This window comes from Schistocerca nitens, unplaced genomic scaffold (genome assembly GCF_023898315.1).
Source record: "Schistocerca nitens isolate TAMUIC-IGC-003100 unplaced genomic scaffold, iqSchNite1.1 HiC_scaffold_385, whole genome shotgun sequence".
NCBI classification, from domain to species: Eukaryota; Metazoa; Arthropoda; class Insecta; order Orthoptera; family Acrididae; genus Schistocerca; species Schistocerca nitens.
This window is the reverse complement of record NW_026045919.1, coordinates 1135848-1150596: the sequence shown is the minus strand read 5'-3', so window position 1 is coordinate 1150596 and position 14749 is coordinate 1135848. Positions and strand designations below refer to the sequence as shown.

Sequence of the window (14749 nt, the reverse complement as noted above, 5' to 3'; positions counted from 1 at the left end):
ATTGAGATGTTTATACCAAATAAACTAACAAACGCCGGAACTGATCCTCCTTGGTACACAAAATGGGTTAGAACACTGTTGCAGAAACAACGAAACAGACGTGCTAAATTTAAACAGACGCAAAATCCCCAAGATTGGCGATCGTTTACAGAAGCTCGAAACTTAGCACGGAGTTCAATGCAAGACGCCTTTAACAGTTTCCACAACGAAACTTTGTCTCGAAACCTAGCAGAAAATCCGCGCGATAACAATGGAGATACTATCGAAGACAGTGCTGCCAAAGCAGATTTACTAAACACAGCCTTCCAAAATGCTTTCACAAAAGAAGATGAAGTAAATATTCCAGAATTCGAATCAAGAACAGTTGCCAACATGAGTAACGTAGAAGTAAATATCCTCGGAGTAGTGAAGCAACTCAAATCACTTAATAAAAGCAAGTCTTCTGGTCCAGACTGTATACCAGTTAGGTTCCTTTCGGAGTATACTGGTGCATTAGCTACATACTTAACAATCATATACAACTCTTCACTCGACGAAAGATTGGTACCCAGAGACTGGAAAGTTGCACAGGGCACACAAATATTCAAGAAAGGTAGTATGAGTAATCCACCAAATTACAGGCCCATATCGTTAATGTCGATATACAGCAGGATTTTAGAACATATATTGTGTTCGAACATTATGAATTACATCGAAGGAAACGGTCTATTGACACACAGTCAACATGGGTTTAGAAAACGTCATTCTTGTGAAACACAACTAGCTTTTTATTCACATGAAGTGTTGAGTGCTATTGACAAGGGATTTCAGATTGATTCCATATTCCTGGATTTCTGGAAGGCTTTTGACACTGTACCACACAAGCGGCTCGTAGTAAAATTGCGTGCTTATGGAATATCATTTCAGTTATGCGAGTGGATTTGCGATTTCCTGTTAGAGAGGTCACAGTTCGTAGTAATTGACGGAAAGTCATCAAGTAAAACAGAAGTGATTTCAGGTGTTCCCCAAGGTAGTGTTATAGGCCCTTTACTGTTCCTTATCCATATAAACAATTTGGGAAACAATCTGAGCAGCCGTCTTCGGTTGTTTGCAGATGATGCTGTCGTTTATCGACTAATGATGTCATCAAAAGACCAAAACAAACTGCAAAACAATTTAGAAAAGATATCTGAATGGTGCGAAGAGTGGCAGTTGACCTTAAATAACGAAAAGTGTGAGGTCATCTACATGCGTACTAAAAGGAACTCGTTAAACTTCGGTTACACGATAAATCAGACTAATCTAAAAGCCGTAAATTCAAGTAAATACCTAGGTATTACAATTACGAACAACTTAAATTGGAAAGAACGCATAGAAAATGTTGTTGGGAAGGCTAACCAAAGGCTGCGTTTTATTGGCAGGACACTTAGAAAATGTAACAGACTTACTAAGGAGACTGCCTACACTATGCTTGTTCATCCTCCTTTAGAATACTGCTACGCGGTGTGGGATCCTTACCAGGTAGGACTGACGGAGTACATCGAAAAAGTTCAAAGAAAGGCGGCACGTTTTGTATTATTGTGAAATATGGGAGAGAGTGTCACAGAAATGATATAGGATTTGGGCTGGAAATCATTAGAAGAAAGGCGTTTTTTGCTGCGGCAGAATCTTCTTACGAAATTCCAATCACCAACTTTCTCCTGCGAATGCGAAAATATTTTGTTGACGCTGACCTACATAGGGCAGAACGATCACCACGATAAAATAAGGGAAATCATAGCTCCTGCGGAAAGATAGAAAATGAGATCTGTTATGGTGACAGAAAAATGTAGATCAAATTTTACAGTTTCTCTGAAATTTTTTTCAGGGTATATTCACTAACAAATTTGAAAGTGGTGTTAACTTAGGATTAATGCAGACAATACAAGCGCCTGTTAAAACACAAAACTAATGTGAGCCAGTATGTTGGTAATTTACAGTATCTGTAACTAAAAAATCCTGATTTACTACAAAATAGGTTATGAACAACACTCATAACTTAATGAACTATCCAAAATTTTTCAAAAATGTATGTTTATTCAACAGTATACACTGAAATTCCGTGTGAATGATTCTTTGAACTAGAATACTGTTGCTGGACTTGTACATTAGACTCAAATGTTGATTATAGCTGATGCTATAGCACAAAGTATGTTTCTCGTGACATAGTTTATGAAAATACTCCACATATCGTAACATGCTCACAGGTCGTGATACTATCAACATGAAAACAAATTTAAATTTTTTGTCACATTTTTGTGGCTAAGTTTTTAAAGTGATTTTTATCTGAAACATGTGATTTAACTTGGCATACAGAGAGAGAACCAAAAATCAGCTTATGTACATGAACAATTATGTGAATTGCACAGTTTTTTCACTTTGGTCATTTTATGTTGCCTTTTACACTAGCATGTTAAAGATGAGTGCTGCAGCATTAGTATGCCGCACAAAATCAATGAAAAATGTGGAGCAACAGCAATGCAAGTCTTCCACTTGGGAGTGGCTAATTAGTCAACAGTTGTGGAGGATCTGTCATGACAATTGCTTAAGTTTATCAGGTGTACCAAAACAAATGATTTCTTTGATTTATCGAGGCTCTTTTCAAGGGACGGGTTTTCTATTTCCATTTATTTAGAAATTAGATTTATGGACGTTTGTATTAGCAACAGTGATTTTTTTTTTTACACACACACACACACACACACACACACACACACACACACACACACACACACACAGAGTTTCAAATATCGTCCCTCCTATGTCACAAAATGCAGAAAACAGCATTTTGACTTACATACATCAGTGAGTTCCTTTTTTGTCTTCTTTGTTATGGGGAAATCTTGAATGTGTTGCAGTGATAGTCTAGGATAAAAAGCAAGATCCGTAAGATCCGTTATCAGGTTAAAAAGTTTACTTTGTAGTGCCACAACAGTGAATGTAATACATTTTGTGAGTATGGGACTGTTTTGGCACGTACTATCTAATGCTAGAATAACAAATATGTCATATTAGCAATTTTGACAGTCCATTGAATGCTCTCAGTTCACTGTTCAAATATGGATGATCTACATACATTGATTGGATGTGCCAACAATTTTTTGTGTGCAATTTAAACTTTCATTATTAAGTCATTTCAAGTGCAAGTGTTGCCCAGAGTGCTCTAGCTGTACATTTATGTGCACAGTACATTACAGACAGGTATTTAGGACAACTTAAATAGCTACAAAGTACACCAATATATTCAGAAGTCTAAATGGTTCCAATTCTACTGGAATCTCACGTGGTCTAGTGAACAATTTTAGTCTTAAAGTTGTGATGAAATACACACCTCAAATGATGATAAAACACCCACCTCAAATGATAATGGCCACATTGTTATTGTGATAATGTCTAATAAAAGTACTTGCAATCAGGATGAAATTATCAAAGTGAAAATGTAGTGGAACTTCATCACTATGATTCTCATCATAGAATATAAATGTAGGTTTTATAATAGCAAAATGTCAAGATCATTCTCAAATACATTTCCTGTTATGTAGTTGTAATAGAGAGTAGGCTATGAAAGTTAATGAAACATTTCAGGAAATAAAAATCAAATAACAAGAAATATAAAAGATTGCCTTCCATTCCATGAGAGCATACAGTTGTGATTTTTCTGTTATCAACTTCTAGTGTGGTGGAAGCTTTGGTGTTAAATGCTTTTTCAAAATGCTGTTACAGTACTGTTGAGTAGTACAAAATTGTCACACACTGACAACATTGCAAACTGTTAGTACATCTTGACTTATCCTACCACGGAATCACTGTCAACAGAATTTATAATGAAGGTTTCTTGACTCAAGCCTGAATATTACTGTGATGTACAGCAACAGTAAAGCCAGATTTGAAAACCATAATTGCAAACCAATGTCTCTTACAAACCGCAAACAAGTATCCCACAAGTACAATAGTTAGGATTCTTAGACCGATGAAAGGTCAGTGTCATAAATGTTCCAAATGTAATCTGACAATGGGGAGGGGGAGAAAGCTGTTGAAACATGATAATGATGAAAAATATTTGTACGGAAGAGAACTGGCTCAAAAGAAGCCCAGTGTTTATTATGTACAACTCAAGTGTTGTGGCTGTGTAATTTGATCTAAAAGTTGTTGTTCTCTCGAAATGGATCCTGTGGCTAAATATTACACCAAATTAAAATTGCGGGCTTATAATTTGACTTTACACAATCTGAGAATTGAAGATTTTACTTGTTAGTCATGGAATGAGACAGATAATAATAATAATAATAATAATAATAATAATAAAAAGTGTGAATTAAAATTGCCACGTGTCTACGCTACGTCACGGTGTGTCAAATAAGTGATGATGGTGTTAGTTGTATGTGGTGGTCAGCTGCATGAGAATGACCTAAAATTGCAGTCCGTTCATCAGATATTTTTGAAACAGGTCACATAGAAATGAAGTGTGACTCTGTTGACTCAAAGATAAAGTATGTGCTCCATCTTCCTGAAGGTTGGGCACACGAAAAACTGTGGGGGAATCTTTATCCTTTCGTTGTCTACAGTATGTCGTAAGACTACTCTTCTCATGTTTAAGTATCTAGGAGGACAGCTCCCAAAACTTCGATGCACGACTTTTACATAATACACTGTGAAAGAAATTAAACTTTTTCTTAAGACAGAATTTAATGGTGACAGTACTGAAGTACCCTCAAAAAGAAAGGAGCAACAGTCTGGATGTATGTCTATTTCTATGGCATATGTGAAAACATTCAGATTGCTGCATAAAAATTGAAGGATCTGCTCACAATGTGTCAGAAACAAATGACTTATAGGCACATCATGAACGTTGACGCAGTCTGTTGAATAATGAATCTGTGTGTGTCACATTGCCTGGACACTCAAAAGGACCCTGAAGTACTTCAAAAAGGACCTTTACACAGAATAAAAGAATTATGTGAGGTTTTTTAAGTTGGTTTGTTGGCTGCATGTTGTTGGTAATGTATCTTCATTTGTTACTTTGTAACAGACATTTTGAAGCTATAGAATTGGAGTGATACCCACTTTATCAATTTTGCCTTATATAAATGGTGCTTCTAATGCCAGAACAAAGAATGTGCAATACCTGTAAACTAGTGTGTGACAGCTATAAATCTCATATCATAAAATTTCAAGTTCTGATGTCAATAAATCAAATGCAAAAAGATTCCTCACACTCCCACCATCGATTTTTAAAGATCTGCAAATCATTCAGGGGCCTCTATCTCAAAACTAATAAACTGCACTTTCATTGTTTCAGGAAAAACTGGGACAAGCTCCCCTGCAGATCTAGGGATTCAAATAGGCCTGAGGTATTCCTGCTTGTCGTACGAGGCGACTAAAAGGAGTTTCACACGTTTGCCCTTTATGTGATGGTCTCCTCTAGGGTTTGACCTCCATTCGTCAAAACTTTCCCGAAGAGCGAGCCAATAGGGGAAGGGCGTCTTAAAAGGTGCATCGTGTCCATCGTGCATTGAGATCTTCAGCCCACTTTCTTGTCGCCGCATTGCAGTCCTGCCCATTATCCATCTCTTGGGCGAGGACACCTTTCTGGGTGCGTTTTCCACCATGCAGTATGCAGTGTCGATTTCTGTGTTGACGATGACCATGGACTTCTTTGCACCTGATATCCAGCATGGTAGCCAGTCTGTTGTGGTGGGGCCGCCATGTACCCTGTTGGTTGTAGCCCTCTGACCACACAGGGATCGCTCAGCTGTTGCCTGTGCCGTTAACTCCCCACGTATGCCAAGGGGTACATGCCCTTCCCCCTGGGGCATGGGGACTCCCAGCAATCGCCATCCTGCCAGGTGGCCTTTGCTGTGGCTAGGTGGCGCCCGTGGGGAGGGCCCCTGGTCCGAGTGGGTGGCATCAGGGTGGATGACATTTGATGAAGCGTGGTCCATCATCTCTTGCTGGTGGTGAAACACCAGCAGTCTCTAAGCAATCACGAGCTCAATTCATCGCACAGAAGTATGACCCCAAATCGTTCCCCTCCCTAGCCACACCGTGGGAGGAATGTCAGGCTAAGGATGGCAGCGGATCTTATTTGCCCCAGTACCTTATATGTTCGAGAGCTGATGGGGAATCTTTCATGATGATGAAGCCTCAATTTTTTTGTTGAGCACTTACGGCAAGAGTTCTGGGAGGTGGAGGGCTTGTCCAGACTGAGATCTGGGACAGTCTTGATCAAATCAGCATCCTCTGCCCAGTCACGGGAGTTACTTGCTTGTGACAAGCTGGGGGATGTTGTGTAACCATCACGCCCCATAAGAGCTTAAATATGATCCAGGGTATCATATTTCACAGAGATCTTCTTTTGCAGTCTGACAATGAGCTGCGCATAAATTTAGAGTGGCGAGGTGTACATTTCATCCGGCGTGTCCACCAGGGTCCGAAGGATAATCAGGTTGCCACCGGTGCCTTCCTCTTGGCCTTTGACAGTGACACATTGCCTGAGAAGGTCAAGATGATGTAAAGCCCTACATCCCTCCCCCAATGCGTAGCTTTAAGTGCTGGAAGTTCGGCCATATGTCTTCCCACTGTACTTCCAGCATCACATGCCGAGATTGTGAACGCCCATCACATCCCAATACTCCCTGTGCCCCGCCTCCCATCTGTGTCAACTGCGGAGAGCACCATTCACCTTGCTTGCTTGACTGCAGGATTGTCCAGAAAGAAAGGCATATCATGGAGTACAAGACCCTGGACTAACTGACCTACGCTGAGGCTAAGAGGAGAATTTGAACGCTTGCATCCTGTGTGTACGACATCGTCTTATGCTGCCAACCTAGGTCACCTCTCAGAGCCGGAAGACTACTCCTGCCCCATTGATGGTGGGGGGCATTTCCCTCCCTGTTTCTCCTGCACCACCTTTTTCAGGAGCAACACTCCTCAACCGTGGGGGACGTCTGTCCCCACTTCTAAGCCGGAGAAGCGTAAGTAGGAAGGGGTCGCTTGGGTCTCTCACTTCCCAGGTTTCTTCTAGTGGGAAAGACAACATCTGCCAGTGGCTGAAGAGTCCAAAAGCAGCTGGTTGCAGGGCTTAACGCTCATCCTCAGTCCCGGAGACTTAGCCAGTGAAGACCTACTAGCCAGGGAAACCCAAGGAGCAGTGAGAGAAATCCAAAAAGAAAACCCCTAAGACCAAAGAAATTGCAGTGGCACCCACACCACCACCTACAAGCTCTGCGGCTGAGGATGGGATGGAGATTTTGGCGTCCGCTGAGGACCTAGATCTCGCCAGACATGCAGACACAATGGATATAGACTGCTCAGGCAGTAAATCGGTGGCAGCAGGTGACTGAGGTGCAAACTGCCTCACTGAATGTTCCATGCCTTCCCAGTCTCACAATGTCATCCTCCAGTGGAATTGCAGCGGTTTTTTCCACCGCCTGGCTGAGCTATGGCAACTGTTAAGCTTTACACCTGCTATCTGCATTGTCCTCCAGAAAACCTGGTTCCCAGCATTGTGGACCCCTGCTGTCCGCGGCTATTAGGGGTATTACAGGAACCATAGCGACTATAATAAAGTTTCAGGAGGTGTTTGCATTTATGTCCTAAACTCTGTCTGTAGTGAACATGTGCCCCCTCAAACCCCTCTTGAAGCTGTGGCTGTCAGAATAAGGACAGCGCAGGAAATAACTGTCTGCGATGTATATCTTCCTCCAGATGGTGCACTACCCCTGAATGTATTGGCTGCACTAATTGATCGACTCCCTAAACCTTTCCTACTTCGGGAGGTTTTAATGCCCATAACCCCTTGTGGGGTGGTACCGTCCTTACTGGCCGAAGCAGAGATGTCGAAACTTTACTGTCGCAATTCGACCTCTGCCTCTTAAATACTGGGGCTGCCACACATTTCAGTATGGCTCATGGTAGTTACTTGGCCATTGATTTATCAATTTGCAGCCTAGGACTTCTCCCATCTATCCACTGGAGAGCACATGACGACCTGTGTGGTAGTGACCACTTCCCCATCTTCCTGTCACTGCCCCAGCATCAGGCACTCAATCGCCTGCCCAGATGGGCTTTGAACAAGGCGGACTGGGGAACTTTCACCTCTGCTGTCACCACTGAATGTCCCCCACATGGTAACATCAATGAGATGGTTGAGCAGGTGACTAGCACGATTGTTTCTGCAGCAGAAAACGCGATCCCTCGCTCTTCTGGTGGTCGCCGGAAGTCGCTGAAGCAATTGAGGAGTGTCGGCAAGTTCTACAGTGGCATAAGTGGCACCCTTCCCTGGAGCACCTCATAGCCTTTAAACGGCTCTGTGCATGTGTTCACTACCTTATCAAACAACGGAAGGAGGAGTGTTGGGAGAGAGATGTCTCCACTGTTGGGTGCCACATGTCACCTTCCCAAGTCTGGGCAAAGACCAAACGTCTTTTCAGGTATCAGGCCCCAACAGCTGTCCCTGGTGTTAACATAAATGGCGAGTTATGTACTGACGCAAACGCGTTTGCTGAGCACTTTGCTTGAGCCTCTGCGTTGGAGAATCCCCCCCCCCCCCCCCCCCCAGCCTTTTGCACACTCAAACGGAGGCTGGAAGGGAATGTCCTGTCATTCACTACATGCTGTGGTGAATCCTATAACGCCCCATTTACAGAGTGGGAGTCCCTCAGTGCCCTTACACATTGCCCTGACACAGCTCCTGGGCCTGATCGCATCCACAGCCAGATGATTAAACATCTCTCATCTGACTAAAAGTGACATCTTCTCATCATCTTCAACTGGATCTGGTGCGATGGCATCTTTCTATCGCAATGGCGGGAGAGCACCATCGTTCTGGTGCTTAAACCCAGTAAAAATCCGCTTGATGTGGATAGATATCGGCCCATCAGCCTCACCAAAAATCTTTGTAAGCTGCTGGAACGTATGGTATGTCGGCGGTTTGGTTGGGTCCTGGAGTCACGTGGCTTGCTGGCTCCATGTCAGGGCAGCTTCTGCCAGTGTCGCTCTACCATTGATAATCTTGTGTCCATCGAGTCTGCCATCCGAACAGAATTTTCCAGACGGCAACACCTGATTGCCGTCTTTTTTGACTTGCATAAAGCATGCAATACGAGTTGGCAACATCATATCCTTGCGACATGGTATGAGTGGGGTCTCTGGGGACCAGTCCCAATGTATTGAGTGTCTCTCTGTTTTTAGTGACCATTAAAGGTCTAGCAGCAGCTGTCAGGCCCTCTGTCTCACCTTCTCTGTATACAGACGACTTCTGCATTTCGTACTGCTGCTTCAGTGTTGTTGTTGCTGAGTGACACCTCCAGGGAGCCATCCACAAGGCGCAGTCATGGGCTCTAGCCCACGGCTTCCAGTTTTCAGCCGCAAAGTCATGTGTCATGCACTTCTGTCGGCGTCGTACTGTTCATCCAGAACCCGCAGTTTACCTTAATAACGATCCACTCACTGTACTTGAGACATATCAATTCCTAGGAGTGGTTTTCAACGCTCGGTTGACTTGGCTCCCTCATCTTTTGTCAGCTTAAGCAGAAGTGCTGGCAGCACCTCAATGCCCTCCGTTGCCTGAGCAACGCCAATTGGGGTGTGGATCGCTGTACGTTGCTGCAGCTCTACAGAGCTCTTGTCCAATCATGAATGGACAATGGGAGTGTGGTTTATGGTTCGGCAGCGTCTCCAGCATTGCATTTACTCGATCCTGTGCACCACTGTGGGGTTCGATTAGCGACAGGAGCTTGTAGGAGAGTCCGATGACCAGTGTACTGGTGGAGGCTGGTGTGCCTCCACTGCAGATCATAAGTGCACAACTGCTCGCCAGTTATGCGGCACACATTCATTGTTCCCCTGAGCATCCGAATTGCAGTCTCCTTTTCCCGCCCGCGTCAGTCAATCTCCTGCATCGGCGGCCCAGATCAGGACCAAAGATTGTGGTTCGTTTGCTGTCCCTTCTCTCCGAACTGGAGTCCTTCCCTTTACCACCTTTACTTGCCGTCTGTTCACGTATGCCTCCATGGTGTATGCCTTGGCCGCAGCTTCGTCAGGACCTTCTGCATGGCCCTAAGGACTTTGTTAATCCCGCTGCTCTCTGCTGTCACTTTCTCTAGATTCTTGACGTGTTCCAGGCCTCTGAAGCGGTTTACACCGATGGCTCAATGGCTGATGGTCACATAGGCTTCGCATATGTTCATGGAGGCCATATTGAGCAGCACTCCTTGCCAGTTGGCTGCAGTGTTTTCACTGCAGAGCTGGCGGCCATATCTCGTGCTCTTGAGGACATCCGCTCACGCCTTGTGTACTGACTCATTGAGCAGCGTACAAGCTATCAACCAGTGTTACCTGGCTACCCTCTGGTAGCATCCATTCAGGAGTCCAGCTATCCCCTGTAACAGTCCCGCCATTTTGTGGTGTTTGTGTGGACTCTAGGACACTTTGGAATCCCCGGCAACGAACTTGCTGACAGTCTGGCCAAACAGGTGATGCGGAAATCGCTTCTGGAGGCATCTCAGAAGCTGACGTGCGTTCTGTCTTGCACCACAGGGTTTTCCAGCTTTGGGAGACGGAATGTCATAACAGCACGCGCAACAAACTGCATGTCGTTAAGGAGACCTTGAATGTGTGGAAGCCTTCCATGCAGGCCTCTCAGAGGGAATCAGTTGTCCTCTGCCAACTCCGCATTGGTCATACGTGGCTAATGCATGGTTACCTACTCCGTCACGAGGACCCACCTCAGTGTCGCTGTGGCTCCCAAATGATAGTCGTCCACCTCTTGCTGAACTGCCCACTTTTAGCCGCTTTGTGGCAGACTTTTAACTTTCCCAGAATGCTTCCTTCGGCGTTGGGTGACAATGCCTCCACAGCAGCTTTAGTTTTAAATTTTATCTATGAGAGTCTGTTTTATACTTCTATGTAGGTTTTAGCGCTTGTCCTTTGTCCCTCTGTGTCCTCCACCCTAGTGCTTTTAGGGTGGAGGTTTCAATGTGTTGCAGAGTTGCTGGCTTCCCCTTTTTATTCTCGTGGTTGACCAGCCGCTGTAATTTGCTTTCATCTCTTCTGTTTCTAGCATCTCTCTCTTGTTTTCTTCTCCTCTTTTGTTCCTTTTAGTGTTTGTTGCCTTCCCTTCGTTGTTGTGGCTTTTCCTTTCTTTCTGTTTTGTGTTATATGTTTTGTTCGTTTTATTCTCACACTTGTGGCATTGTTTTATTAGGAACAAGGGACCGATGACCTCGTAGTTTGGTCCCTTCTCCCGCCTGTAAACAAACCAACCAACCAACTGGGACAAGCCACAGAATTCAAAACTCATGCTCAGTGTTAAATGGCAGTAAAGCTTGCTAAAGCACTTTGTAACTAAACACGTGCCTACTTAAGGTTTCCTGATCAATTTCTTTTTGGTATATTTTCATGTATTGTGAAGTGAACAGTAAACGAGTTTTTTTGAAATTGTATGTTTGGTTTATGAAAAGTCAAATTAAAAAATATCTGTAGGATTTCTCCAATAAATGTCACATAAAAACTAACAAAGATCCCTTTTAAGGTCTGGGTGCAGTTTTGGCAAGTTAACTCCAGAAGTGTAAAGGTATTAGTGGTCAGTAAATGCCCTTTAGAAAACATTTGGAATTTCATTTCTGAAGGATTGATAAACAGGAAAATGAAAGAGGTGAAACGGTGGTTTGTTTTATTTTCCATTTGCGATTTCTATCAATCAGTAATTTGGAGGGTTTCTAAGTTGTTCTCTTATTTGATGATAAGTTTTCCTGTAATCTTAATAGTGACTTATCGTCATTTTTGTGCATAATGGCTAGAGTGACGAGTGATTTACATTTGTAAGCTATAGAGGAAAAGAAAACATCAGCCTTCAGTTAAAAAACAAAGCAGGATGCATTTTGAGCACTCGATGTCTATCTTTTAAGCCCGTAGCACATTATTTTGCCATTATTTGTACCTGATAAAAGCAGTAAGTAAATTTTGATAGTTACTTATTTTACTCACATTTGTTTCATGATCAGATTAAAATAAAATTATATGACAGGATGAACAAGAAACTGTTTTTTGCATATGATGTCAAAATATGTAAGCATCTGAAGGTGTGCTGCAAGTGCTCAAAATGCATTAGACTTGAATTAAAAACCATATTTTTGACTGAAAGCTGCTTTTTTATGAATTGTAATTGCTTCTTTTTTACATTTATCTGTTATTAAATTTGTAGCTTTAAGTAGTCTCATTTATAATCTTTGTTGATATCAAACCAATTGACTTAAGTTTTTACTAAGTGCCTTGAAGTCAGTTCACATGCAGAAATTGTGATTTAGATTTTGAGTGTCTTCAATGAATGTGAATGCCAGAATAATTTCCTCAAAAAGGCGAAAGATGATGTGGCCTCTCATTGTTCAGTTCAGTTAGTATTCTACCTTTTTTTTGGGTGGGGGTGGGAGTGGGGAGGGGTGGGGGAGTGTGTAAGGCTTTTACTTGTGGCACAACTTTTTATGTAACTCGTTGCTATAAAATTGCCTGTAATTTTGATAAGTGTATCCACTTGATCAGTTAATATAACTGGATTTATGTCTCTTCAAATTCCATTAATCTGTTTGTTTATTGGTGTGTGAAATTATCTAAAAATCCTTTCAAAATCTGTTTCAGATCAGAACTGAGAAAAGAAGCCTGCATTTTACTATGTATATTTTGTGAGGATTGTGTCTGTGCGAGATATAAATTCATTTTGAAGCAAGAAATTGTTATACAGTTGACATTCTCACATTGTAATGAACAGAGTTTATAATATATTTTGATGTTAATATTCAGTAAAAAATTTTTAGTTAAAGTGGAGCCTTTTTTCACAACTGAAGTTTGAATTATTTCCATCTGAAATAACTGTAAGAAGCGCAACATTTTACGTTGCATAGGACTCTGATAAAAGTAAACAGTCATCAAAACGTAAGTTAAGGAATTTCTGATATAAAAGTGGCTGTGTGCAGCACAACAGTGCAATGAGTTCTAGCAGTGGGACAGAAATGTTATGTAAAAAATATATGCTTATTAAAAACTTATTGCCGGTTTGTTGGCTACATTTTTAATGTTTTGTGTGTGTTACATGTGTGAGAAGTTTATAAAGTAATTTTGAAGCCAGAGAGTTGTGTAGTTTAGGCTTCCACATTGTACTGAATTATATTTTTAATGTAAATATTAAGGAATAAATTTTTAATTAAACTGTAGAATTTTTTTGTCCCAGAAGTACATCCTATTCCCATTTGAAATAAGTTTCAATAGTGCAGCATTTGACATGGCAAAGGCCTCTCGAAACTGTGCAATTTTCAACAAATAAGTTATTGAATGTCTTGTGCGAAAGTGGGTTGGTGCAACACATTGATGTGTTCCATAATCAAAACGCATGCGCGCGCACTCACACACACACACACACACACACACACACACACACACACACACACACGTACGTACGTACGTACGTACGTACGTACGTTTCAACAGTACATTGAAACTGAGTAATACGACACATTATTAAAAAATGATCGTGGCGTTGTTGTTGTTGTTGTTGTTGTTGTTTTGTTGTCGTCGTCGTCGTCATTTGCAGCTCTTAGACTAATCTCTTCTGTGCAAGTCTCTTCGTATCTGCATAATCACTGCAACCTACAAACAGCTGAACATGTTATTTTATGTACCCCTGGTAACCTACTATCATCTCTCCAAACCCACACTCCGATCCGATATCATACTGATGATTTCTTCATAACTCTGGATGTCTGCTATCAACAGATCCCTTCTTTTAGTCAAGCTGTGTCATAAATTTCCTTTTTCTCTAATACTATTCAGTACCTCTTAAATAGTTACTTGGTCTAGCCACCTAAACTTAAGCATTCTTCTGTGGCATAACATCTCTGGGGCTTCTGTTTTCCTCTTGTCTGGACTGCATATCTTTCACATTTCACTTCTGTACAAGGAACCGAAATCCTGACACTTAAATTGATGTTAGATGTTAACAAATTCCTCTTTTTCCAGAAATGCTTTTTTTGCTAGTGTCAGTCTGCATTTGTATCATCTCTACTTCGGCTATCAACAGTAATTTGGCTGCTCAAATAACAAAGCTTATCTTGTACTTCCAGTGACTCATTTCTTAATGTAATTCTGCCAGCATCACCTGATTTGCCTACATTCCATTAGCCTTATTTTACTTTTATTCATGTTCCTCTTATCTCTCATCAATATACAAGCCTTTCCATTCAGTTGCTCTTCAAAGTTTCTTTGCTGTCTCAGAATTATCATATCATCAGCAGACCACATAGTTTTTATTTCTTCTCCCCAAAATTTAACTCTCTCTCCAAATTTATGCTCTGTTTTTACTTGCTCAGTGTGCAGATTGAATAGTATTGTTGATAGGCTACAATCCTCTCTCTCTTCCTATTTAACTATGATTTCCCTTTCACATCATTAAGCATAACTACAGTCTAATTTCTGTACAGCTAATAATAACATTTTTGCTCCCTGCATTTTATCCATGGCAACTCAAAATTTCAAATAGCAGTAAACATTGCTGAAATCATTCTATTGATCTATAAAGGTATAAACTTATGAATATAATAGAAAGAAACATTCCACATGGGAAAAATATATCAAAAAAGGTGCTGTGACTTACCAAACGAGAAAGCGCTGGTAGATAGACACAATAAAAACACACCAACACACACAAATTTCAAGCTTTCGCAACCCACGGTTGCTTCAT

The 14749-nt window shown here is 41.7% G+C and overlaps 1 protein-coding gene across 1 annotated transcript in view; it reads left to right on the top strand.

Moving 5' to 3' along the window:
- Positions 1–13229, top strand: part of LOC126230413 (RISC-loading complex subunit tarbp2-like) — a gene marked incomplete at its 5' end in the record, with an annotated part of 54005 nt that extends 40776 nt beyond the window's left edge. Inside the window, 1 exon segment of the mRNA XM_049942404.1 lies at positions 12655–13229. Coding sequence (XP_049798361.1) covers positions 12655–12665 — 11 coding nt within the window.
- Positions 13230–14749: the final 1520 nt, after the last annotated feature.